This window comes from Bos grunniens, chromosome 14, assembly GCF_055505025.1.
Source record: "Bos grunniens cultivar Pamir isolate PY7600 chromosome 14, Bosgru_T2T1.0, whole genome shotgun sequence".
Taxonomy (NCBI): Eukaryota; Metazoa; Chordata; class Mammalia; order Artiodactyla; family Bovidae; genus Bos; species Bos grunniens.
Window position 1 is genome coordinate 68,987,778 of NC_141178.1, and position 25,847 is coordinate 69,013,624.

General features: G+C 42.1%; 2 protein-coding genes across 22 annotated transcripts in view; one reads left to right on the top strand and one right to left on the bottom strand.

Annotated features, from left to right (window-relative positions):
* Window positions 1–25,847, top strand: part of LOC147359626 (uncharacterized) — a 243,029-nt gene that overhangs the window by 162,612 nt on the left and 54,570 nt on the right. For 2 of the 20 annotated variants that reach the window (XR_015141047.1, XR_015141048.1), the window contains exons 2-4: window positions 13,274–13,532; window positions 18,433–18,489; window positions 21,523–21,745. The exons of 1 other annotated variant lie outside the window; for it this stretch is intronic. Coding sequence is in view for 2 of the 19 variants with exons in the window: in XM_086337332.1 (XP_086193458.1) it covers window positions 18,433–18,467 (35 nt within the window). In the remaining 17 variants the exon portion in view is untranslated. Of the gene's footprint in view, window positions 1–586; window positions 725–13,273; window positions 13,533–16,726; window positions 16,850–18,432; window positions 18,490–18,567; window positions 18,627–20,302; window positions 20,362–21,522; window positions 21,746–22,963; window positions 23,103–25,847 lie in introns of those variants that run through there. 17 more of the 20 variants (XR_015141046.1, XM_086337332.1, XR_015141039.1 and 14 more) reach the window with 15 other exon arrangements.
* LOC147359629 (uncharacterized) overlaps window positions 1–25,847 on the bottom strand; it is a 675,420-nt gene that overhangs the window by 101,360 nt on the left and 548,213 nt on the right. The gene's annotated exons all lie outside the window — the stretch shown is intronic.

Below are 25,847 nucleotides of genomic sequence, written 5' to 3' on the forward strand. Positions count from 1 at the left end.
AAGGGACTGAACCTGTGTCTCTTGAGCCTCCTGCACTGACAGGCAGATTCTTTACTCCTAAGCTACCAGGGAAGCCCACTTGACTCTAGGCTGGAACCTAAAAGGGAGAGTCAGGTAGCTAGCTGTTCAGGAAACTGAAGCCAAGGAGGGGTGACTGCATTGATCCATTTACACTCACAGAGTTTATTAGGGGTAAAAATTTTCCATGGGCCAGAGAGAGACCAAGTGCACCTCTCTCAAATCCTGCCCAGGAGGTCACTGTAGAGAACGATGGAGGCCCATGTGGCGACAGAGTTCATGTGGTTGATCTATGGAAGAATTAGGGGCTGCGGGGCCACTTCTGGCCAAGGAAAATGTGGCAGTGCATCACAGGAAGTCCAGCTAAGTGTTCCCAGGGGAGAAATCAGAAGATCCCTAAGGGTGCTCAGTCAGTCATGGCCAACTCATTTCAACCCCATGTACTGTAGCCCACCAGGCTCTTCTGTCCATGGTATTCTCCTGGCAAGAATGCTGGAGTGGGTTGCCATTTTCTGTCCAGGAAATCTTCCCGACCCAGGGATTGAACCTGTGTCTCCTGCATTGACAGATGGATTCATTACCCCTAGCGCCACCTGGGAAGCCCTCTAAAGAGGAGAGACTCCCCCAAAGGAATACTAAGACACAGTGACAACCATTGAACACCAGCCAGTCCCAGATGTGTGAGGCAAGGGTAAAATGGTGCCAGGTAAGTAAAAATTGTCCTGTTCCCCTCCCTCCCCTCCCTCTCCCCAGTTGCTCTGTACTCAAGGTCAGCTAATAGTTGGGAAGGAGTTAAGAAGAAAGAAAGAGGGGGACACATTTCTTTCTACACTCAGGGCAGCTAGCATTTAGAGTGACCATAGAAGCTGCTTATAAGGCCGGTCTTTGGCTGGTGTCTGGGAACTTGGATTTCAGGAGGGTTCCCGTACCTCCATCTCCTTGGAGTAGCTCGCTGGGCCTAGTCTGTTTGTGCAAACAGTACACTTTATGCTGAACTCCTGCTTTCCTCCTGGGACCCCTGAATTTTGCTACATGTTAGGCAAGGGTACCCATGAGGCAAAATCCTGAATAGTGTGTCTCTAATGAACTTCCTCAGTTGGCAACCTTTCACATATGTCATCACAGCTCATTGTTGGGAGGATTAATTTCATGCTGTGTGCCTCCACCAGGAGAGGACTGTGGAAGCTTGTGTCTAATTTACCCCAGATTTTTGCTCTGTGTGCCTTTCCCTTTGCTGATTTTGCTTTGTATCCTTCTGGGTACAGCACAACTATATGCAAATCCTGTGACAGATTCTAGGAAATCATTGAACCAGAGAGGGTCTTGGGGACCTCCCAATACCAGGTCCTGGGTATGGAAATAGAGGGAAGTTTTGCTTGTGAATGAAGCTCAAAGCTCCGCTTATTAGACAAACTAGAAGCTGAGTGACTGAACTGACAGTGTATTTTTGGCTTGAAGTAAACAGGAGTGTCATGAGATCAATCAAGTTTTCATGCAGAGATAGAACAACCAGCCCTATAAGCTAACAAAGTGGTAGAAAACAAGAATAAAATTACATTCTGCTTGCATCCTGTAAGGTAGGTTTGTTCCATATGTCGATGCTGTGCCTATTACCCCACTGAACTCTCCTAGTAACCAATGGAGACAGGAAGGACTTTACAAACAAGGAAACCAGTATAGCTAAGGGTTGAAAAGACATTCGTAAGCTCGCGTGGCAGTGGAAGTATGACCCAGATATTGCAGTTTGGCCCTCTGCCTCTAAGATTTGTTTTTTTTCCCCACTTGGCCACATTGACTTTGCTGTTTAATATAGAGTGATGGGATCAACCAAAAATCTATAGTTCTCTCCTCTAAAAATAAAACTGACATTACTACTCTGTGGACTCTCTCTGTTCACATCCATTAAACATGTGTCCTTTGACATATATTTATATCCTATCTGGGAGCTTAGTTTGAACAGGCTCATCTGTCCTATTTGAACTGATGACCTTGGAGCAAACCAGCTCCTAAGAGAATACAGCCTGCACCTTTAATCTTGTAGACTGGTAGATCCCGGTAGTAGCCTGTTGTGTTTGTGTTTACATGCCTACAGAGTGGGGTGTAATTCTGTCCCACCTGAATGATATACTGAATGTGTCATGTCTGCTGTAATAGTCATCAATACACAAAAAATCTAATCTTTCCTTTAATGCTATCAGTTATGGCCTCAGCTCGATGACTTCAACAAGAGCAAAGTCCAAACCAACTTTCTCAAACTTTAACCTGTCTAACAATTGACCAACCATTTTACTAGATATTATGCTAGATATGTGAGATGCAGTAATGAACACAACAGAGCTGCTGGCCCGAGGAAGTTCAGGCTCTAGTGGGGAAGACAGGCAAGAGAGTCAGATAAAATTTCAGTGGGATATACTGTAGCAGAGTCAGGTGGACAGATGGGTCATTTATTTGTTTAGTCTTAAATGTTTATTGGAGTACAGTTGATTTACAATGTATTAGTTTCTGCTCTACAGCAAAGTGAATCGGGTATACATATACATGTGTATACATGCTTAGTCTCTCAGTTGTGTCCAACTCTTTGCGAGCCCATGGACAGTAGCCCGTCAACCTCCTCTGTTCATGGGGATTCTCCAGCCAAGAATACTGGAGTGGGTGGCCATGCCCTCCTCACATATGTATATACATACACTCATATGTTGTCCAGTCACTCAGTCATGTCCAACTCTTTGAGACCCCCAAGCAGCTTGCCATGCGTCCCTGTCCTTAGCTGTTTCTCAGAGTTTACCCAAAGTCATGTCCATTGAGCCAGTGATGCCATCCAGCTGCCTCATTCTCTGTTGTTTCCTTTGCCTCTTGCCCTCAATCTTTCCCAGCGTTAGGGTCTTTTCCAATGAGTTGGCTCTTCGCATCAGGTGGCCAAAGTATGTATGCATATACATACACTTTTTAAAAAGTTGTTTCCCATATAGACTATTGCAGAATATTGAATAGAGTTCCTTGTGCTATACAGTATGTCCTCATTAGTTATCTATTTTATATATAGTAGTATGTGTCAATCCCAATCTCCCTTTTTCCTTACTGGTAACCATAAACTTGTTTTCTACATCTGTGACTCTATTTCTGTTTTATAAATAAGGTCATTTGTACATTTTGGGGGGAAACAGTGGCTGACTTTATTTTTCTGGTCTCCAAAATCACTGCAGATGGTGATTGCAGCCATGAAATTAAAAGATGCTTACTCTTTGGAAAGAAAGTTATGACCAACCTAGACAGCATATTGAAAAGCAGAGACATTACTTTATCCACAAAGGTCCGTCTAGTTAAGGCTATGGTTTTTCCAGTGGTCATGTATGGATGTGAGAGTTGGACTATAAAGATAGCTGAGGGCCGAAGAACTGATGCTTTTGAACTGAGATGTTGGAGGAGACTCTTGACAAGAGTCCCTTGGACTGCAAGGAGATCCAACCAGTCCATCCTAATGGAGATCAGTCCTGGGTGTTCATTGTTAGGACTGATTTTGAAGCTGCAACTCCAATACTTTGGACACCTGATGCGAAGAGCTGACTCATTTGAAAAGACCCTGATGCTGGTAAAGATTGAGGGCAGGAGGAGAAGGGGATGACAGAGGATGAGATGGTTGGATGGCATCACCGATTCAGTGGACATAGGTTTGGGTGGACTCCGGGAGTTGGTGATGGACAGGGAGGCCTGCTGTGCTGCATTTCACGGGATCACAAAGAGTCGGACACGACTGAGCTACTGAACTGAACTGTACATTTTTTTTAGATTCCATACATAAGCACTATCATGTACTCTTTGTTTTTCTCTGACTTACTTCATTCAGTATGATGACCCCTAGGTCCATCCATGTTGTTGCAAATACCATTATTTTGTTCTTTTTATGGCTGAGTCATACTCCATTGTATACATGTACCACATCATCTTTATCCTTTTCTCTCTCAATAGACATTTAGGCTGCTTCCATGTCCCGGCTATTGTAAATAGTGTTGCAATGAACACTAAGGTTCATGTATCTTTTCAAGTTATGGTTTTCCCCAGGTATATGCCCAGTAGTGGAATTGCAGGATCATATGGTATGTCTATTTTTAGTTTAAGGAACCTCCATCCTGTTCTCCATAATGGTTGTACCGATTTACATTCTCAGCAACAGTGTAAGAGGTTCCCTTTTCTCCACATTGCCTCTCCAGCATTTACCATTTGTAGACTCTTTGATGATGGCCGTTCTGACCGGTGTGAGGTGATATCTCATTGTTGTTTTGATTTGCATTTCTCTAATAATTAGTGATGCTGAGCATCTTCTCATGTGCTTTTTGTCCATCTATATGACTTCTTTGGAGAAATGTCTATTTAAATCTTCCACTTATTTTTTTGATTGCATTGTTGGTTTTTTGATATTGAGCTACATGAGCAGTTTGTAAATTTTAAAGATTAATCTTTTGTTGAGTGCTTTGTTTGCAAATGTTTTCTCCCATTCTGTGGGTAGTCTTTTCATTTTTGATAGACTGCTTGCTTTGGGACATATCCTGTCTCTATTTTCTAGCTTTGTCAACTTGGGCAAATTGCTTAACCTTTTTATACCTCAGGTTTATCATCTATAAATATTCAACCAACACTGACTCTGAGACTGTTCAACTGTATGTGAACCAGTGATATGTGAGACTCTGGGTTATAATTGTGATGGGATCAAGTCTTTGCTTTTGGGAAGTTCCCCTTCTGTTGGTGAGATGCACAAGCAAATAGGTAGCCATTATAATCAATAATAAGACTCCCATGGGGGAAATTCAGAGCGGTGTGGAAGCATATCCCTATTCAGTTGTAAAGGCTGATCTTTGTTCACGAAGAGTTCTGTCAAGTTATAGGCAGAGAGAGAGACCGGGCACCCTCAGTTATATTCAAAGGAGAATCGGCAGGATGGTGAAGGGTTGCCGAACTGGATGACATGAACAGCAAGGACATGAATGAAGGAAACTTGTTGAACCTGAGAAAGATAAGATTCTGGACACATAAGGGCAGATTTTCATTATCCAAAGGGCCTTCATCTGAAAGTTTCCTGGTTTGGGCCCTATTCCCCATGCTCACATACGGCGGTTCCTGGGACACTGATCTCACCACAGCCCTCCCTCCGTTCTGTGTGCCCATCCCACACTGTTGCCTCTCGGCCTTTCTGGCTCCTCACTCACCCTGCCCTGGCCACACAGGCACCTGTTGCTCCTTAAGCACTCCAGGAGCGTTTCCTCCTTCGGATCTCGGTGTTTGCAGGAACCGCCCTCTCCCCAGCTACCTGCCGACACACTTACCTCTTTTGGAACTTGCTCAACCCTGCAGGTCTCCTTGTTGCCCTCATCTGGTTTTTCCTCTGTAAAGCGCGTCTCTTCCAACCCAGACCAGATATTTCCCATAACTCTCTTTATTGTCTGTCTTTCCCAACTGGAATGTAGTTCCATGAGGGCAAAGATATGTGTAATTTATTTAATGCTGGGTCCCAGAGCCAATGGCAGTACCTGTTGGTGGGAGATGCTCACGTCACATTTGTTAGATGAAAACACATGAGAATGGATGCTCTGACAGAGCTTTTGAAAGGCTAACTGAGAGCTTTGGGATAAAGCGAGAACACTATCATTGGAAGACTTCAGACTTAGGCTGGACAAACCTTGGCAGTGACCTTGTAGAAGTATTGAGAATTAAGTGGTAATTAAGTATTTTGTTCTTTTGAAGCACTCACTGTGTCTAGTTTCTAATTAGATGAAGGATAACTAGTAACATATTTTATTAATAAAAGAGCAATGCTCTTCCTGTCCAGATCTAAGATTGTGCTGCTAACAGAAAGATACCTAATTGCTTTTTCGGTTGGATTTAAAAATAGTTAGCAGTGATTACATATTTATAATTTATGTTAATACATGTCAATTATTAAATTATGTTTAATAATTAAATAATTTCACCAATAAATTTTTGTTAATAATTAAAAAATTAAGTTGTGCTGGCTTATTTCAGGTAGCTCATACCATCTTAAACCCAATCTTTTGGGCCACATGATCCTAACACAGGCATTACTTACCCCCAGTGGTATTTTACCTTAAGTGCATGACCCAGTCTTAAATAGGCATCTTGAAATCCAGAGATATAAATTACACTGGCAAAATAATTACAAATATATCAATCTGTGTTGTGTATTCTGAATAGCCATTCTTTTACATATTTGATTTTCTTAATGGACAGGCAACACTCAATTTTAAAAGCATATTACATTGTTAGGAAGATAGGTCATTTACTCAAATTTTTTTCTTAGTTTCAAATTACTTAAATTTTCTTCTTTTCCTATACTTGCAACGGTCCTAAATCTCTGGCCCCTTATCTTATACACTTATAGAGATACCAAGTCTTAAGCATTTTGAGTTCCTCCCAATTGAAAAGCTTGAGCATTTTCCTACACCAAATGACAATAAAGTCTGTAGTTGGTTTCCTAGGGCGTGGCTCATATACTGTATTTACAATAGGCACCTTACCCCCATATCTCACCTGTAAACCTGTATGAGACCTCTTGTGTGCAAAGACAAGAAGTATAGAATTTTTGAATTTTCAAGAGTTTTACACTATGTGTAACTTATTGTTGTTGGTGGTGTGTGTATGTGCACGTGCAAGTGTTTTAATCCCATTCTAATTAGTTGAATGTTTGAAGCATCGTAATTGTCAATATAAGCTCTAAATTAGTTAGCCTTTGAAACACTAATCAGAAGCCCACAGATTAGTAGTTCTGTTGGAAGGATTCAATTTTCTTTGATCAACACCAGAGAGTCTGTTAATTAGTACAATTGATGTTAGGCGTGATTTTTAAATTGGTGAAATGACCGGGTCCAAGATACATAGTCTAGATGGCTTACAAGGCCTTCTAATCTACTGATACAATTGCTTCACTTTGAGATAAAGCCCTGTCCTCGGGATTCCATCCAGGTCTGCGTGTAGCTTCCAGTGTGGGATTCCATCACCTCCTCTCTACTGGAGGGACAGCTGAATCCTGCCGCTAGAGTACTGTGCAGGTGTCTCAAGACAGCCTTTCATCAAATGCATGAGCTGGAGTATAGGAAAGATAAGAGAGCTGAGATTTTGTCAAGCTTGCCCAATTTGTTATATGAGTCTGGCTTGTTGTTGTTTAGTCTCTAAGTCACGCCCAGCTTTTTGCAGTCCCATGGACTGCAGCATACCACGCTTGCCTGTCCTTCACTGTCTCCCAGAGTTTGCTCAAACTCACGTTCATTGAGTCAGTGATGCCATCCAAACATCTCATGCTCTGTCACCCCCTTCTCCTCCTGCCCTCAATCTTTCCCAGCATCAGGGTCTTTTCCAATGAGTCAGCTCTTCGCATGAGGTGGCCAAAGTGTTGGAGCTTCAGTTTCAGCATCAGTCCTTTCAATGAATATTCAGGGTTGATTTCCTTTTTAGTTGGCTGGTTTGATCTCCTTGCTGTTCAACAGATTCTCAAAAGTCTTTTCCAACTCTGGTTACTGCTAAATTAGTAAACATTTAAATACCCAATCGAATCTGCTCAGAGACTAGCTTTTGTGTGAATATGCCAGTTGGTAGAAAAACTGTCAAGGAGTATACCCCTCACTGCAGACTCCAACCAGGGAAGTCACTCATGTCTAATTGTTAATTGTCAACAACCACATTGGCTAATGCCAATGAAGGTATGCCCTTCATGGTTATTGAGAATTTCAAGATGTTAAAAGTCCCATAAAAGTAAGTATATGATAAATTTACAAATATTTCCCAAGAAATAAGTAAAACAACAAATCATATGATTTATACTATATCAAGTGAACTAAGAATTTTCTAAATCTGCTACACTAATAGCTTGTATCCAAGTAGAAATGATCCTACAAACGAATTATGTCCTTTAAAATGGGAGAGAGATTTTTTTCTCTCTGTTAATAGACCTACTCTTACAGAAAGCCCAAGAAATTAGGATCGTGTGGATGTTCAGAAAAGTTGCAAGGTGAGGAAGGAGATAGAGGTTCTTTAAATAACTGAATACATTATGGAGAGAGGAGAAAATAAAATTAGCTAAGGGGAATGTATATAGTTTGGACATTTTAAACAATGACCTAGGGTGGTGTTAACTTAGTGATGACCAGAGGTGAACAGTGGAGAGGAGCAAGGGAGTAGTATGACCTGGGTGATTTATCTGATGGGGAAAGAAGAGGGGAGGTTGTGGCAGAAGAAAATCTTTCTAGGGAACAGGTTTCCACACTCATCACCGGGGCACGGTTAGCTGGAAGCAAATGTTCACTTTATAGCAGTGACGACTGAGTCGTTGAGCTGGGGCATGGCAGTGCTTGCAGTGGTCCTATCTCCTTTCCATTGCTTGGGTTTGTAAGTCAGGGACTTTTAGTATTCCTAGAGCAAAACTTATTCTCTGCTTTCAAAACATCAAGTTTAAACCTGGGGGTCCTAACTTTTAGGCTTAATACTCATTTAAAATAGGTTCTACTTGTGACCTAATTTGCAATTAAATACAGTCAAATTTCAGTAATATTTCTGAGACAGCCACTAAGCAATGCAAAGCAAAACAAAAACAACAAAACTATTGACGTACAGCTAATTTATAAACTGATGTTAGTCCTTGTTTCCAAAAATAATATCTGAAGACAGAAATAAGGAACTGACAGCATTTAGAGCAATTAGGTACAATTAAGTACTGTAACAGATGCAGTCCAAGGGATGATGTAAATGCCGATTCCTTCATTTTAAATTCTCTAACAAGGAAAGGAGGGTGTCAGAGGTTGAGATGGCTGGACAGCATCACTGATGCAATGAATATGAACTTGGGCAAACTCCAGGAGATGATGAGGGACAGAGAGGCCTGGCATGCTGCAGTCCATGGGGTCGCAAAGAGTCGGACATGACTGGATGACTGAACAACAACAGCAATGAGGATATTATTTTTTTCTCCAATATAAAAACAAAAATCAGATATGGAACGTAGAAAGCAACACATACGGGTGAATGGAAGTTCTTGAATCTAGCACCCAGAGTCTGTGCCATGAAGACATGCTGTTCTTCACTGCATTAAGTTCTTAACTTCATCACCAGACAGGCATTACATCCAAAGGAAGAAAGGGTCTATCACACTTAACCTCAGAAGGCCCGAAAATCAGTCACTTTTTAGCTTTGGCAAGTGAACAGTGAGTGGGGTGGCAGTTGTTGATTGCTGTCTTTGTCATTGTTGCCAAATCCCACGGACAGACTGAAGCTCCATTCTAAAGGACCCACGAGTCCAATTGAAACAGAGGATGACCTTGTTATAGGCAAGGCTGGGAGGAAGTTCTGTGCCTGCCGAATGAGCAACGGATAGTTCCAGTCATGGTTGATGTCAAAAGCTCTATGAAACCAGGGGATGTCATGCCAACCCTGGTGCTCACATGGGGAACTCATTAACGCACCAATGGTTCTGGGCTTTTTTTTTCATGAAAGAAAGTGCTAAAATTCAAAACAAATGGCCAAGTGCATTTTGTATTTATATCAGTCTAGTTTTTACTTGAGCATAAACGAAATCTTTCCACATATGCTAATGGAAACCAGTTTTGATTTTCTGTTTGTCTCTGGGTTTGCTTCCTAGAAAAGAAAAAAAAAAAAAGGTTCATTCTCTGTCATCAAGGGTAGTGATTATAGGAAATCAAATCTGAAAGTTAATAATAGCAATTCATTGCTATAAGTATGTATTGAATGGTGTCCATTCTTTCAACAAAGATGTCTTAAGCATCTATTTTATGCAAATCCCTCAGAGGATACAAATATGAATAAGACATAGAGTGTGCTTTCAAGAATTCCAGACTTTAGAAAAGAAGATAAAGAAATTCACATCAATAGCTCTAACAGTGGGTAGAAATGATATCTGCATTATAAAGGAAGCACAAATAAAATGCTAGTGTTTGCAGTGTACTTGGAATTTAAAAAGCAGTGTGTGGGCTTTGGGATCTAAAACACCTGTGTTAGTCTCTTGCCTTGGTCATTTATTGTGACATTGGGTATATTGTTGTTCAGTTGTTAAGTCGTGTCTGACTCTTTGAGACCCTGTGGACTGCAGCATGCCAGGCTTCCCTGTCCTTCACCATCTCCTGGAGCTAAAACTCATGTCCATTGAGTCAGTGATGCTATCCAACCATCTCATCCTCTGATGCCCCCTTCTCCTCCTGCCCTCAAACTTTCCCAGCATCAGAGTCTTTTTCCAATGAGTCATCTCTTCCCATCAGGTGGCCAAAGTACTGGAGCTTCAGCTTCAGCTTCAGTCCTTCCAGTGAATATTCAGGGTTGATTTCCTTTAGGATTGACAGGTTTGATCTCCTTCATTGTAATCATGCTGCACCTGAATCCCCTATTTGTATTTAATAAAATGGTCTAGCAACACTTGCCTCAACAATGAGTTGAGGTTTAACTCAGGGTTCAAGTGCATAATGTATGTAAATTGCTTACACAGAACTAGGCAGAGATGGGTATTATAAAAGATAAAGAGGTTATTTCATGCTGAGACCATTAGGAAACATTTTATCTGAGTCTTAGAAGCTGGATAGAAAGAATTACATCATCAAAAAAGCTGGGGTGGAAGGACACTTGGCCCATTCAGGGAACAAAATGTTGCTCAGTTTTTCAGGAGTACCTTGGTGGCAAGGAATTCTGTTTACCCAGCAGTGGAGAGGATCTGAATGGGTTTGTTGGTCCAGCTTGGAGTACAGGTATATAGTAATGACCCTAAGCAAGGGGAAAGATTGGGAAATGGTCCAAAAGTTGGATTACCCGGCTTATTTCCCTCTGCATAGCAACCTGGAGCTAGTTCTCTAAGCAGATTTGCTGTCCTGGGCTGCCACTATCTGTCTTTCTTCCTCCTAGGACAAAAATCCTTTGTGAAAAGCAAATATTGATTTCGATGGAACCCTGGATGAAGAGGGAATATTTTGGGATCTAGGTCTCAGCTAAAAAGAGGCCAGCACCTTGCCAGCTCATCTCTGTCTCAGTGTTAAATATTTCAGAGACACCAGACACTGGGCAGCATTATTTACAGACCATTATCAGTAGCAGCCAGAAGAAATTAGAGGAGGCTTATCAGGCTGAGGTGTTTTGTTTATGACTAGTCATTAAACAAATTATAATTGCTTAAAAACTTTCTATGCCTTTTGCAGTTTTTAGATACACCAGTGCTGCTTTGCCATAAACAAATATTAATAGTACTAAGATGGGTTAAATGGCACGTGGATATTTATTATGTGCAGATACTGTTATTATTATTTATAACACAGTTGATTCTCATTCAAAGCAATGGCTTCTATTGGCATGGAATTCATATGCTTGGCTATTCCATGAATTTCTGGATTTCAAATGCTGTTTTCAGTTGTCTTGACAAGTTCTTTCGGTAAAGTGACCTGACCTTTTTGTCGGGTAGATAGTTATCGTGCATCTCTGGGGTATAGTTGTCAAAACTGATTTGTTGGGTTGTAATATGAAGAATTGCCTGGTAACGTGGTTTTCTAAGTTGCAGAAATGGGTCCGAGGTTCTCCAAATGTTTTAAGTAGTTCGGTGCTGGCTTCGCCACTTGCCAAGCATTGAACTTAGAGCTAATGGAGTGGACCCACTGGCTGTCTGTCTATTTCATCCCTTCTCTCTTCTTCCATCTTATAAGCACCTAACTTTTGTTCACATATACACCTCTCGTAATCACATTCAGAAGAAACTGGAGCCATCCCCAGCTCTAGGAATGGTCCTTATTACTTTTAGCATTCTAGCACATGACATTCCTTAGGAACAGTTATTGACTCAGGAGTTATATGACCTAAGTTGTCCCCGTCAGCTTGAGGGGAAAAACAGAAAAGAGAAGGGTTGTCTCTCATGTTGAGAAACAAGGAAACACGTTGCTCCAATTGTCACTGACGCATGAGGTGGACATCAGGTGGTACAGGTACAGGACGGAGCTGCCACTGAGGACAGAGAAAACAGGTCCTTGTATGACACCCGGACGACTTCCGGCCACTGTACTCTCAGTTGTAGCAGAGATGCATTTCCTTGTTGATCGGGGGTTTCTGATACTTGTGGCCAAAGCATTTTAGTGGATGGTTAAGTGTCCTGGAAACTAAGTTCACTCATTTCTAAGCATTCACCTCACAGGCCTTTTGTGAGGACTATTTGAGAATAAGTGCTCAATTAATTTAGCAAGGACTCTATTGTGTCCCCTTAGTAGATAGTATTGTTCTGGGCCCAAATAATAAATCCTTCTTCACATTTGTTGATTCACAGTTTATGTGAAACCTGCTCCACTTGCCAACTGCTCACTTGGCTTTGTTTTGATTTTATGTTTGTTTCTACATTTGCTTCAATAAACGGTGATGTTTAAGACTGGCTTTTAGAAATTAACACTCCTCCTACTTCCCAAGACTCTCTCTTTTGTCCTTTTTCCAATCTTTAAAATGAGATAGAAACTCAGAAAAGAGGTTGATTTGTCCAGAGTCTAGTGAAAGAGCTAGTCTGACGAGAAGAAGATAATTTTTACATTTTGTTTCTTATCGTGAGAATATTTTTATTTAGATTCACTATTAGCAGCAGAGTTAAAGTTAGAATCCAGCTCACACCCCTCCCCCTGTTTTTTGGTCCATTTTTATTTTCTTGTTTGTTTCCTACCTTATGGATTCTTCAAATAAGTCAATGCTGTCAGGATAGTTCTAAGAATAAGCTACTGTTGTTAGTTTTATTAATGTGCAGAATGTACAATTTGTTAGCTTGCAGTTGTTAATCTGCCATTATAATTCTCTCCTGTACATATCATCTTTCTTGTATTAGCATTTGTTTACTAACCCGCATCTGGGGCTAACTGTGGGTGTGTAATTGAAATGATGTTGCTAGTCTTTGCTGGTGTAGGCCACAGGAACCCAGGTGGCACAGTCCTGGGTAATGTGTTTAATTGCCTTGTTAACTGATTATATCTCTTAGACCTTTCATTAAGTAAGTTCCCTTTGTCACATGCTTAGGACAATTGCTCTAGGCCAGTAGATTTCAAATTGCCATTACTCTAGGGAACTTTAGAGGTGCTTTGGGGAGTCATAGACTAAAATGAAGAGGAAATCGAAGTTGTGGGATGCAAGCTGGTCTCTGATAGTAGTTATGAGGGGATTGGAAGATAAATTCTCTTTATCTTATTTATAAATTCTCTTTATCTTATTTATAAAAGATAAATTCTCTTTCTCATCCTAGGTATAACATCATTTTCAAAAGTCATCTTGGAGGTTGGTTAAAGGTCAGAAGGAGAGGAGTAGGAGGAAAACGAGGATTCAGAGAAATCTGGCTGAGTTCTGACTATAGGGGACAGCATCTAACCCTTATAGTTAATCAGTATTAATCATGTGGCAGACATTGCACCGCTGCTGCTGCTAAGTCGCTTCAGTCGTGTCCGACCCTGTGTGACCTCACAGACGGCAGCCCACCAGGCTCCCGAGTCCCTGGGATTCTCCAGGTAAGAACACTGGAGTGGGTTGCCATTTCCTTCTCCAATGCATGAAAGTGAAAAGTGAAAGTGAAGTCGCTCAGTCGTGTCTGACTCTTAGCAACCCCATGGACTGCAGCCCACCAGGCTTCTCCGTCCATGGGATTTTCCAGGCACTGTGTTCTAAACATGAGAGATGGAGTTTGTTGGCTTCTACTTTTTGTTCAGTTCAGTTCAGTCGCTCAGTCGTGTCTGACTCTCTGCGACCCCATGAATCGCAGCACGCCAGGACTCCCTGTCCATCACCATCTCCCGGAGTTCACTGAGACTCACGTCCATCGAGTCAGGGATGCCATCCAGCCACCTCATCCTCTGTTGTCCCCTTTTCCTCCTGCCCCCAATCCCTCCTAGAATCAGAGTCTTTTCCAATGAGTCAACTCTTCACATGAGGTGGCCAAAGTACTGGAGTTTCAGCTTTAGCATCATTCCTTCCAAAGAACACCCAGGGCTGATCTCCTTCAGAATGGACTGGTTGGATCTCCTTGCAGTCCAAGGGACTCTCAAGAGTCTTCTCCAACACCACAGTTCAAAAGCTACAATTCTTTGGCACTCAGCTTTCTTCACAGTCCAACTGTCACATCTATACATGACCACTGGAAAACCCATAGCCTTGACTAGACGGACCTTTGTTGGCAAAGTAATGTCTCTGCTTCCAGTATGCTATCTAGGTTGGTCATAACTTTTCTTCCAAGGAGTAAGCGTCTTTTAATTTCATGGCTGCAATCACCATCTGCAGTGATTTTGGAGCCCAAAAAGTAAAGTCTGACACTGTTTCCCCATCTATTTCCCATGTAGTGATGGGACCAGATGCCATGATCTTAGTTTTCTGAATGTTGAGCTTTAAGCCAACTTTTTCACTCTCCTCTTTCACTTTCATCAAGAGACTTTTTAGTTTCTCTTCACTTTCTGCCATAAGGGTGGTGTCATCTGCATATCTGAGGTTATTGATATTTTTCCCGGCAATCTTGATTCCAGCTTGTGCTTCTTCCAGCCCAGTGTTTCTCATGATGTACTCTGCATATAAGTTAAATAAGCAGGGTGACAATATACAGCCTTGACGTACTCCTTTTCCTATTTGGAACCAGTCTGTTGTTCCATGTCCAGTTCGAACTGTTGCTTCCTGATCTGCATATAGGTTTCTTAAGAGGCAAGTCAGATGGTCTGGTATTCCCATCTCTTTCAGAATTTTCCACACTTTATTGTGATCCATACAGTCAAAGGCTTTGACATAGTCAATATAGCTGAGAAATTAATGGGAGCAGGGCCTGAAAAATTGCAAAATAGAATATAGATATCAGGCACTATAGAGGTTGACTTAAGTTGAGAAACAGCTTATCTGGAGACTAAATGCAGTTTCTCTTTTCATATCAGTCACAGAACTGGTCACTTTGTGAACTAGCTCTTAAGCATCACTTCCATGTTGAAGGCTCCCATGGCCATTAATTCACAATTAAAAATAGACCCAGGTCCTAGTCCTTGGCATTGGCCCCATCCTCCTGCCTCTTCTCTGGACCAGTCAGGCTTTGATCTTTAACTTTTCTCCTTCTTGTGGCTCAGCTGATAAAGAATCCTCCTGCAATGCGGAAGACCTGGATTCGATCCCTGCATTTATCCCCTGGAGAAGGGAAAGGCTACCCCCTCCAGTATTTTGGCCTGGAGAGTTCCATGGACTGTATAATCCATGGAGTCCCATAGAGTAGGACACGACTGAGCGACTTTCACTTTCACTTTCCTGCCTCTTCTCTGGACCAGTCAAGCTTTGATCTTTAACTTTTCTCCTTCAGACCCCTGACCAACCAGCTATGTCATCTACCTGCCCACGTATCCATATATTTCCTTATATCGGGCCACATCTCTTCCAACACAAAGTGGATCGTCAGGTACATGTACTAAAGCTGTGCTCACATAGAACCTTAAGCTCCCCGCTGTTCCCAGGGGGCACCCTCAGTGTGTCTTCAGGTTAGAAGTAGCCCATTTTCAGCCTCAAACCACATACCAAGCCAGCCCACATTGAACCAAGCCTGGCTATTTTCTTCCTCAGTCTGCTGGTCATATAGTATGAGCACCAGTGCAGGAGTGGTGGGCGCCCTGAGGAGACGGACCGCCTCCTTAGAGAGACTACCAGAACCTCACGAATGTGTCTTCTTTGCTTGTCTTTCTCAAATGGTGTGCTCGTTGAGAGCAGAGACGGTGACTCTGAAAACCTAACCCCCAGAAGAGATCCTGACACACAGTGGGTCTTTAATAAATGCTTATTGAAATGAAGTTAATGATTAGTGGGTGACAGAGATAGGACAAAGAGCCACGTGTACACACTTAGTTCAAGGTGTCTTCCACCACATATTCAGGAATAATCTCCCAGGAAATTCTTAGTGAAAGGGCTGAGGGGCAAAAAGGGGGATGGATATAGTGGAAAGTGAAAACGTTAGTCCTCAGTCATATCCGACTCTTTGCAACCCAATGGACTGTGGCTCCTTTGTCCATTGAATTCTCCAGGCAAGAATACTGGAGTGGGTTGCCATTCCCTTCTGCAGGGGATCTTCCTACTCAGGGATCAAACCTGGGTTTCCTCCATTGCAGGCAGATTTTTTATCATCTTAACCACAGGGAAATCTAGATACAGTAGGGGCAGGGGTGTTTCTCTGTGAGGCCTTGGTGATCATCCTAATTGATCAAATGACCTGGTTTTAACTCTGCAGCTCCTATTTCTCTCAATAACAGCTCAAATAAATGCACAGAATGACTGTAACTTCTGCTTTTTTCAGCTCTCTTTGGAACCTGATCTGTGAGAAGCTTCAGGCCCCAAAAGAACCCAAGCCAGGCCTTCCTACTTTTCATTTTCTGTTTACTTCTTCCCTCTTTTTAAAATTTCTTCCCTTGTGAAGTATTGCTGAGAACACAAAGACTGAACAAGTTGTTACATAATTACATTAAATGCTCTTAATGTCTGTAATAGAGATTATTTGATAGTGCATAGTGAGAGGCACTAGGATTAGAGGAGTCCTCCCCAGGGAGACTTGAAGGTTAAGACTTTATTAGAAGCGCAGCCACACCCTGCAGTAGGAAAGGAGTGTGGTATTTTTGAGAAAGTGCTTTAAAATAGCTGGAGTCTAGAGATGGAGGAGGAAAGATAGTGAAAGTTGTGTCTGACTCTTTGCAACCCCGCAGACTGTAGCCCACCAGCCTCCTCCATCCATGGGATTTTCCAGGCAAGAATACTGGAGTGGGATCTTCCTGACCCATGGATCAAACCTGAGATGGAGGAGGAGATGTACCCAGTTACAATGGTGAGTTAGGTTGATGTCAGATCATGAAGGGCTGTTGCAAGCTGTGCGAATTTTTATCTTTGTTCTTAAGAGTGTTGAAGAGACATGAAAGTATTTTAAGGAAGAAGTTACATTTTTTAAATGTCAGATTTAGAAGTTTTTATCCTTGTAACTAGTCAGGGGAACAGACTGGAGGGAGGCTAGAGAAACTGTGGGGGGGTCAAGTTAGGCGGCTGTTGTTACAGGAACAAGATGGCTTGGATTAAGTTGGTGGCATGGGAGAAGTGGAGTGATTTGAGAGAAATAGATTCAACCTGCTAATTAATTGGAGGTAAGGCCCAGGGAGAAGGAGATGCCAGTTTTAAGTTCCAGTTTTCTGGCTTGAGTAGTTGGATGATGGTGCCAGCTACTGAGCTCAGAATGTAAGGAAAAGGAGCAGATAGAAGGACCAAAACCTGATATTCTGTGTCTTGCTCATGTTTACCTGTTCCAAGGTTTGACGCATAGACAGATCTTCCTGGAGGTCATCGTTAAACCCACTACAGTTTCCCTAGAGAATTCCTAACTATCTTTCAACTCCCACTCAAAAGTCTTCCTGCAGTGAAACCTCTGGACCTCGTCAGACCACGAAGCCACAGAGCCTTCTCCCATCATTGGTGCCAGTGCTGTTCTTGTAGAGTTGTCTGTTACAGCACTTGCCATATTTGACTGCAATTTTTGTTTTTCTGTCAGTCTCTCTATAGGCTTTGAGCTCCATGAGAGCAGAACCTCATCTTTTTTTTCTCCGTGGTCCCAAACCAGCCATTGCATATGCTCAGTTAGTACTGAATCAGATGATAAGAGAGGTGGGCATTGGTGTCTAGAAGCTATGCTCTCAGGCAAGAGTTAAATCTCTTGTGTAGAAACCTCACTGGGGATGAGTCATATTTATACTTTTTGTACTCAGTACCTGAATTTGTCATTGTAGTCAGACAATCAGAGGTTTGAGAAGAGGTCTCCCTGGAATCCTCAGTGATTAACAAAAAAGCATTAGTTCATCTTCAGTCACTGTATTGCCTGGAGGAAGTCATTCATTATCATCTCAGTTTTTCTATTTAAAAAATGGAGAGAAAAAAAAAAACTTTTTTTTTTTTTAAACTTAGCTCTTTGTATCCTAAGAGCTTTATTAAACAGTCTTGACTACCTACTATATCACACAGCCAGGAAGTGACAAAGCCAGACCTTGAATCCAGAGCTATCTGATTCCAGCCACTAAACCGTATGGACTATTTTCACTCATGGTCTAGCAAACATAACAATGAAGACATCTAGTGGACGAGATAGTTGAAATGCAGCTCAAGAAGAGCAAGTAGAGACCACCAGCAGAGTCACAGACTCACATAATACAGAGTATGCTGAAGGAACAATGAGTTAAAAAAAAAAAAAAGAAAAGAAAATCATCAGGAAATGTTCTATCCAATCAACCCTTGAATTTGGCATTTCACGTTTGTGTCTAACAGATTTGCCTGGATTCTATTTTCGAGTACCCTGGGAACACTGGGGCTTCTTGCCTTGAAGGGCATTACAATGATTTCTGGTTATGTTATTTGTTTCTCACTGTTCAGGTGTGATCTGGCCATGTGCTTCTGTGGAATTATAGCATCACATCTGATTACAGGAAGGTAAGTTCTCAGTCAGGCACTGTGTACAATGAGCTCAATTTGTTTTTATTCAATAATTATTGCTTTTGATTTCCATAGGCTCAATTGTCAGACGTGACTGAGTGAGCACACACGCACCACGGCAGGAGCAGGTGATGGTACGGCAGGGCAGCAAAGGGAGGGGAGGCTATATGGGTGTATGATTTGCCTTGAAATTTGCTTTGCTTTCTGAGTTTAGGTGTCTAGTCAGTCTACATTTCAGGGCATAATTGATGGCACCATGAGTAATAGGGAGATAATTTCTTAACACCAGCACAAAGGTATTAGCAAACAGGTAGGACAAAAATAAAGCAAAGGGGACCGAAAACAACTTCAGACTATGTCTATTTTGGAAAATTCAAGTTGCTTTGTAAAACCCCTGATGCTATGCTATGCTAAGTCACTTCAGTCATGTCCGACTTTGTGTGACCCCATGGACGGCAGCCACCAGGCTCCCCTGTCCCTGGGATTCTCCAGGCAAGAACACTGGAGTGGGTTGCCATTTCCTTCTCCAATGCATGAAAGTGAAAAGTGAAAGCGAAGTTGCTCAGTCGTGTCCGACTCTTAGTGACCCCATGGACTGCAGCCTACCAGGCTCCTCCATCCATGGGATTTTCCAGGCAAAAGTACTGGAGTGGGGTGCCATTGCCTTCTCCGAAACCCCTGATGATATACTTTCAATTTTAGGCTAGAATAACCTCCTAAAGGGCTTCCCTGATAGTTCAGTTGGTAAAGAATCCACCTGCAATGCAGGAGACCCCAGTTCAATTCCTGGGTCAGAAAGATCTGCTGGAGAAGGATTAGACTACCCACTCCAATATTCTTGGGCTTCCCTGATAGCTCAGTTGGTAAAGAATCTGCCTGCAATGCAGGAGACCCTGGTTTGCTTCCTGGGTTGGGAAGATCCACTGGAGAAAGGATAGGCTACCCACTCCATTATACTTAGGCTTCCCTTGTGGCTCAGCTGGTAAAGAATCCACCTGCAATGCGGGAGACCTGGGTTCAATCCCTGGGTTGGAAGAATACCCTGGAGAAGGGAAATACCCACTCCAGTATTCTGACCTGGAGAATTCCTTGGGGTAGCAAAGAGTCAGAGATGACTGAGTGACTTTCACTTCACCCTCCTAAAAGTGAAAGCAATAAAAGTCAATAGAGTCATAGATTTTGAAAGGAAAAAATGTTTATTTATTGACTTCTCCAAAAATCATACAAGTATTTTGGAATGTGTTCTGAGATTGTCACTGTATATGACACTTTGAATACATTGCATTCAAATGTATGGGAAGGCATTTGAAAATATGTACAAATGCATGTAGAAAAAGGTGGGTCTCTGCTTCTGGGGAGTGTTTACAATGTGTTTTTTCTTGCACATTCTGATACTTTAAAATTGAGGTAGTATTAATAATATACATACATGGGCTTTCCTGGTGGCTCAGCGTTAAAGAATCCACCTGCAATGCAGGAGAAGCAGATTCAATCCCTGGGTCAGGAAGGTCCCCTGGAGGAGGGCATGGCAACCCACTCCAGTATTCTTGCCTAGGAAATCCCATGGACAGAGGAGCCTGGTGGGCTACACTCCATGGGGTCAGGAGAATGTATATTGGACAGTATCAACAGCAGATGTTTGTGAAAGCTGGAGCACTGGAATTGGAAACTGGATCTGTTTGATACAAAGAACGATGACCTTTCCATTATTCTGGGCTGCCCACAGTAACTGGATCCCCTAAGATTAACTATCTACTCTAGAGTTGGACACTCCTGTAGCTGTACCTCCTGATTATTTTTCCTTTCGTAGAATAACAAACACACCAAATCACCCAGACCAGGTTATGAATCTGCCCCCAGAAAATCCAGGTCAGTACCTTTGTAGGATGACACAGAGACATCACTTATAAACCTAGGTAGGTGAGTAAATATTGCCTATTTCTTTCTCAACGGTTAATGACTAACCAAGCAGCATCCCCAACCAAATGTTGGTGTGACACTCCCTGTCTTTCAGGATTCTCAGGGACTTAAGGGTACGCACAGGATCAGAAGAAATGAATGTATAGTGCAGACTTTTTTTTTTTTTTTTAGTGCAGACTTTTTTATACTACACTGTAATTTTCATTTATTTATTTATTCACTCATTTATTCAGCTAGTATATATGGAGCACATATTATGAACCAGAAATGGCTCACATTTATTCAGATAAATTAACATCAAAGCAACATTATATAAAATCATACTATATAAAAGTTAATTTTAATATATACTTTTAATGACATAATATACTTTATAATGAGGCTTCCCTGGTGGCTCAGATGGTAAAGCATCTGCCTGCAATGTGGGAGACCCAGGTTCGATTCCTGGGTTGGGAAGATCCCCTGGAGAAGGAAATGGCAATCCACTCCAGCACTCTTGCCTGGAAGATCCCATGGATGGAGGAGCCTGATAGGCTACCTATTATGAACCAGAAATGGCTCACATTTATTCAGATAAATTAACATTAAGGCAACATTATATAAAATCATACTATATAAAAATTAATTTTAATATATACTTTTAATGACATAATACACTTTATAATAGTTATATAATATTTACCTATATACTTAACTTCTTATAAACAAGCATTGACTTTAAGCTCTATTTATCGCTAATGCACAGGTGGCATGTACACACTTTATCACTAAATGTATTTTTATTATTATCTCCATCTTACAGACAAGGACACTGAGGTTCATGGAATGTAAGTCGATTTCCTGATCAAGCTATTATTGTTGACTAAATTCAGCCTTTTTTTTTTTTTTTTTTTACTAAAGTTTGTCAGTCATTTCCTTATCTGAGGTCTATAAAGTTTAACACTGAACAAAACCCTAGAGCTGTCTAATTCTAAAACAGCCCTAAAAATGCCCTTCAGTCAAGAAGTGGCCGTCCAGTCTCCAAGTTCAGGCTGTTGTATAATTCTCCTTCTCTCTCCCTCATTTATTCTTTTCTTTCTTTTCCTCTTTCCTCTTACTCTAACTTCCTAGGTGGCACAGTGGTAAAGAAGCCACCTGCAAATACAGGAGACACAAGAGACAGGGGTTTGATCCCTGGGTCGGGAAGATCCCCTGGAGGAGTAAGTGTCAACCCTCTCCAGTATTCTTGCCTGAGAAATCCCATGGACAGAGGAGACTGGCAGGCTATCGTCCATAGCGTCTCAAAGAGTCAGACACGACTGAAGCAACTTTGCATGCACACACACTCTAGCAGGTTTGTTGATATTCAGAGTCCCCAGAAGTTCCAAGGCAGATTTTATTTCTGTTAATGAAGCAGTCTGGAGTTTGAAATGATTTAAAAGATAGCTGGCATCTTGCACAGAGAGTGTAAGAGGATAAAAACATCTGGGATGTGTCTATACGAAAAGGGAAAAACTCGATTTTGATTTCAAGTTCACTGTGTTTAAGGAGGACAGTAGTTGTCAAACATCCACTTCCTGTCATTAGCTGTTGTTGCCCAGTGACATAATTCAGTGGCTACCATCAGGCACAAGTTAAGTTCCCAGAAGAGAATCAGTGGCTTGAATGACAACACTGTAGTTCAGGGGTTGGCAATTTTTTTTTCTGTAAAGGGTGAGATACAAAATATTTTGGTCTTTGTAGGCCATGCAGTTTCTCTCAACCCCTCAGCTCTGCCACTAGAGCTCAGAAGCAGTCACAGAGGGTGTGGGAAAGTGTCTTATTTCCGCAGAGAACGTCAGAGGAGGCCAACGTGCCAAGAACAGGGCTGTAGTGGGTGGTTTTTGATGGGTAACGCATCTGAAGAAGTACGCGTTACAGGATTACAGGAGATTTTAAAGGAGAGTTTGGGTAAGAAATGTTTACATTCTCTTCAAAGCAATGGGAAGCTACCCAAGGTTTTTAAGCAGCTATGTGACATAATTGGGTTTGCATTTTAAAGTAGTTATCTGGTTGGCAGCAGGGAGAGTAGATTAGACCAGAGAAGGGTAGACTCTGAGGAGTCTTTGGAAGGCCTGTTAGTAGCTTGTCTAGACAGTGGTAGTGAAGATGGAGAAAAGCAGGTAAATTCAAGAAGAGGTAGGAAGCTAGATTTGATTGGACTTGGTGATGGATGGATTCATTGTAGGGGGTGAAGGAGGCCTCAGTGAGGGCAGGGCCAGGTTTCTGACTTGCAAACTAGATTGTGGGAGGCAGGGGATGCCATTCACTGAAAAAAGAGATTTAAGGTGGGGTTTGAATATGCTGATCAAGAAAAGTGGAAGGGCTTGCTTTTGCCACATTTGAGATACTAAGTGAGTGTGCTCCTGAGTCAGGTGTAAGTCTAGTATTCAGAGGTATATTCTATGCTAAAGATAGAAATTTGCCAGTCATTGGCATGTATTTGGTTAGGGAACCGAGATATTAATAGATGGAATTTCTTGGGGAAATAATATAGAGAGGAGAATATACACATTTGTTCTTCTCTAAACAGGGTACAAGGACCCCAGAGGAATATCCTCTGTGTCCAAAAATGCTCAAGAAAGGTAAGCAGATTTCTCATTGTAGGAACCACTCAAATTCCTACAGCAACAATTTCATTTGCATCTTTGGAGTGGGGAATCCTATGGGGCCGAACACAAAACTCACAGACATCAGGCAACCAAAAGAAGGTAATTAAACGATGTGTTTGAAGCTGTTGCCTTAGGCTAAAACCTCAGTTCCCCAGCCCAGGGTGTGAGAAATAACCAGCCAAGAAGTTGGATCACAATTATAGCTGCTTATTAAACAGCTATTCCTTTTCTTTCCTTTCCATGTATACAGTTATTGATTTAAAAGGGAGGGAAGAATGTCCTGCATGTGTGACACCTGCTTGGTGACTCCAAAAATAGAGTTAGTGCACTTTAGTAGATGAGAGAGGGGGAAATTGACTGAAACCCTGTGGTCTAGCAAATGGAATTGTAATCCAAATGCTTCACAAGTAGCAAACTGAAATGTAGGATCCCAGCGACAACATAGGAGGGCTTCCCTTTCTCCCCATTTGGGTCAGTGGTTTCTTTTTCCAGACTTTTTCATGGTGGCCATTCTATCTGTTCCCTAGTGATTGCTTGTTGTCGCTGTGAATTGAATTTCTCTACCAATAATCGACATTGAGCATCTTTCCCTGTGCTGCTTGTTTGAAATCTGTATGGAAGAAATTTATACCTGCAAATGGTCTTCTTGAAAGTCCGCCCGTTAATGAATTCTCTACTATGTGCCCCAGGATGTTTGTTGAGGGCAGGTGTCATTCACAACAGGAGAGGCCTTTTGAATGTGAAGTGCCCTTTGTTGTTGTTGAGTCGCTCAGTCATGTCCAGCTCTGCAGCCCGATGGAGTGCAGCAGGCCATGCTTCCCTGTCCTTCATCATTTCCCTGGGTGTGCTCAAACTCATGTCCATTGAGTTGATGATGCCATCCAACCATCTGGTCTTCTGTTGTCCCCTTCTCCTCCTGCCTTCAATCTTTCCCAGCATCAGGGTCTTTTCTAATGAGTCAGCTTTTCGCATCAGGTGTCCAAAGTATTGGAGTTTCAGCTTCAGCATCAGTCTTTCCAAGGAATATTCAGGACTGATTTCCTTTCGGATTGACTGGTTTGATCTTGCAGTCCAAAGGACTCTCAAGAGTCTCCAACACAACAGTTCAAAAGCATCAATTCTTCAGCATTCAGCATTTTTTATAGTCCAACTCTCACATCCATACATGGCTACTGGAAAAATCATAGCTTTGACTAGAAGGACCCTTGTAGGCAAAGTAATGTCTGCTTTTTAACATGCTATCTAGGTTTCTCATAGCTTTTCTTCCAAGGAGCGGCTTTTAATTTCATGGCTGCAGTCACTGTCTGCAGTGATTTTGGAGCCCAGGAGAATAAAGACTGTCACTGTTTCCATGAAGTGATGGGATCGGACGCCATGATCTTAATTTTTCAATGTTGAGTTTTAAGCCAACTTTTTCACTCTCTTCTTTCACTTTCATCAAGAGGCTCTTGAGTTCCTCTTTGTTTTCTGCCCCAGGGGTGGTGTCAACTGCATATCTGAACTTATTGATATTTCTCCCGGCAGTCTTGATTCCAGCTTGTGCTTCATTCAGCCCGGCATTGCACATGATGTATTCTGCATATAAGTTAAATAAGCAGAGTGACTGACAGTTAAATAAGCAGAAATGCCATTAGGCACTGGTTTTCATGGTGTAGTTATGCCAAGCAGCCACAAGGCAGCAGGATTTCCTCATGCCCCACCCAGCTTGCTAGGGTAAGCAGAGCCTTGGTGAAATTCCGCCTTCTGGCTTGTAAAGGAGAGCTGAATGTGCCAGAACAAAACGCCAAGCCCTGGTGTCCCATTTCTCCCTCCCCCGTATTTTTTACCCCATTGGAGAAATCCCAAACCCTGCAGAAGCTCTGCTGAGGGTGCTGTGTTCCGTCTGAAGTTTGGGCAACTCTAAGGAAGGAAGCAGGAGGTGAGAGCCCCAGCACCAGGAGACCTGGGGACCAGCTGGCTCCTCCGCCTTGGTTTAGTTGTAGGAGGTTCTGCATATTCTGGACACTGTTATCCAGTCCACAGAGGACCAGGCATTATAGGTCCAAGGGGATCTCACTTGCTTGCACATCCTTCAAAGCTTCTTCAGCCACATGATAGTCCAGACTTGGGAACCAAGCCTGTTCAGGCGCTAGGAATGTGAACTAGCCTGGGACACTGAAGTTTGAAGGGAATATATTAGGCATTCCATTTTTTAAAGTCAATTATTAGGTAATATTGGAGTATAGTGGATTTATTCTGTTATGTTTGTTTAAAGTGTACAGCAGGTTGTTAAGTTATATGCAGACATAGCTGTACTTGTTTTCAGTTATTTTTTTATGTAGGTTACTACTGTGTTGTGTCTAGGTCCCTCTGATATATAGTAGGTCCTTGACGATTATTCATTATATATATATATATATATATATATATATATATATATATATTGTGGGTATGTCTCAATTCCATCCTCCTGACGCATCCTTGGCTTCCTCCTTTCCCCTTTGGTTAGAATAAGTTTGTTTTCTAAATCTGTAAGTGTATTTCTGTTAAGAAAATGTACTCCATTTCCATCGATGTTTAGTTTCCACCTGTCAGTCACAATCGGGCTTCCCAGGTGGCACCAGTGGTAAAGAACCTGCCTGCCAGTGCAGATGATGTAGGAGACATGAGTTCAGTCCCTGAGTCGGGAAGATCCCCTGGAGGAGGAAATGGCAACCCACTCCAGTATTCTTGCCTGGAGAATCCCATGGACAGAGGAGCCTGGTGGGCTACAGTCCATGGAGTTGCAAAGAGTGGGAAATGACTGAAGCCACTTAGCACAGCACA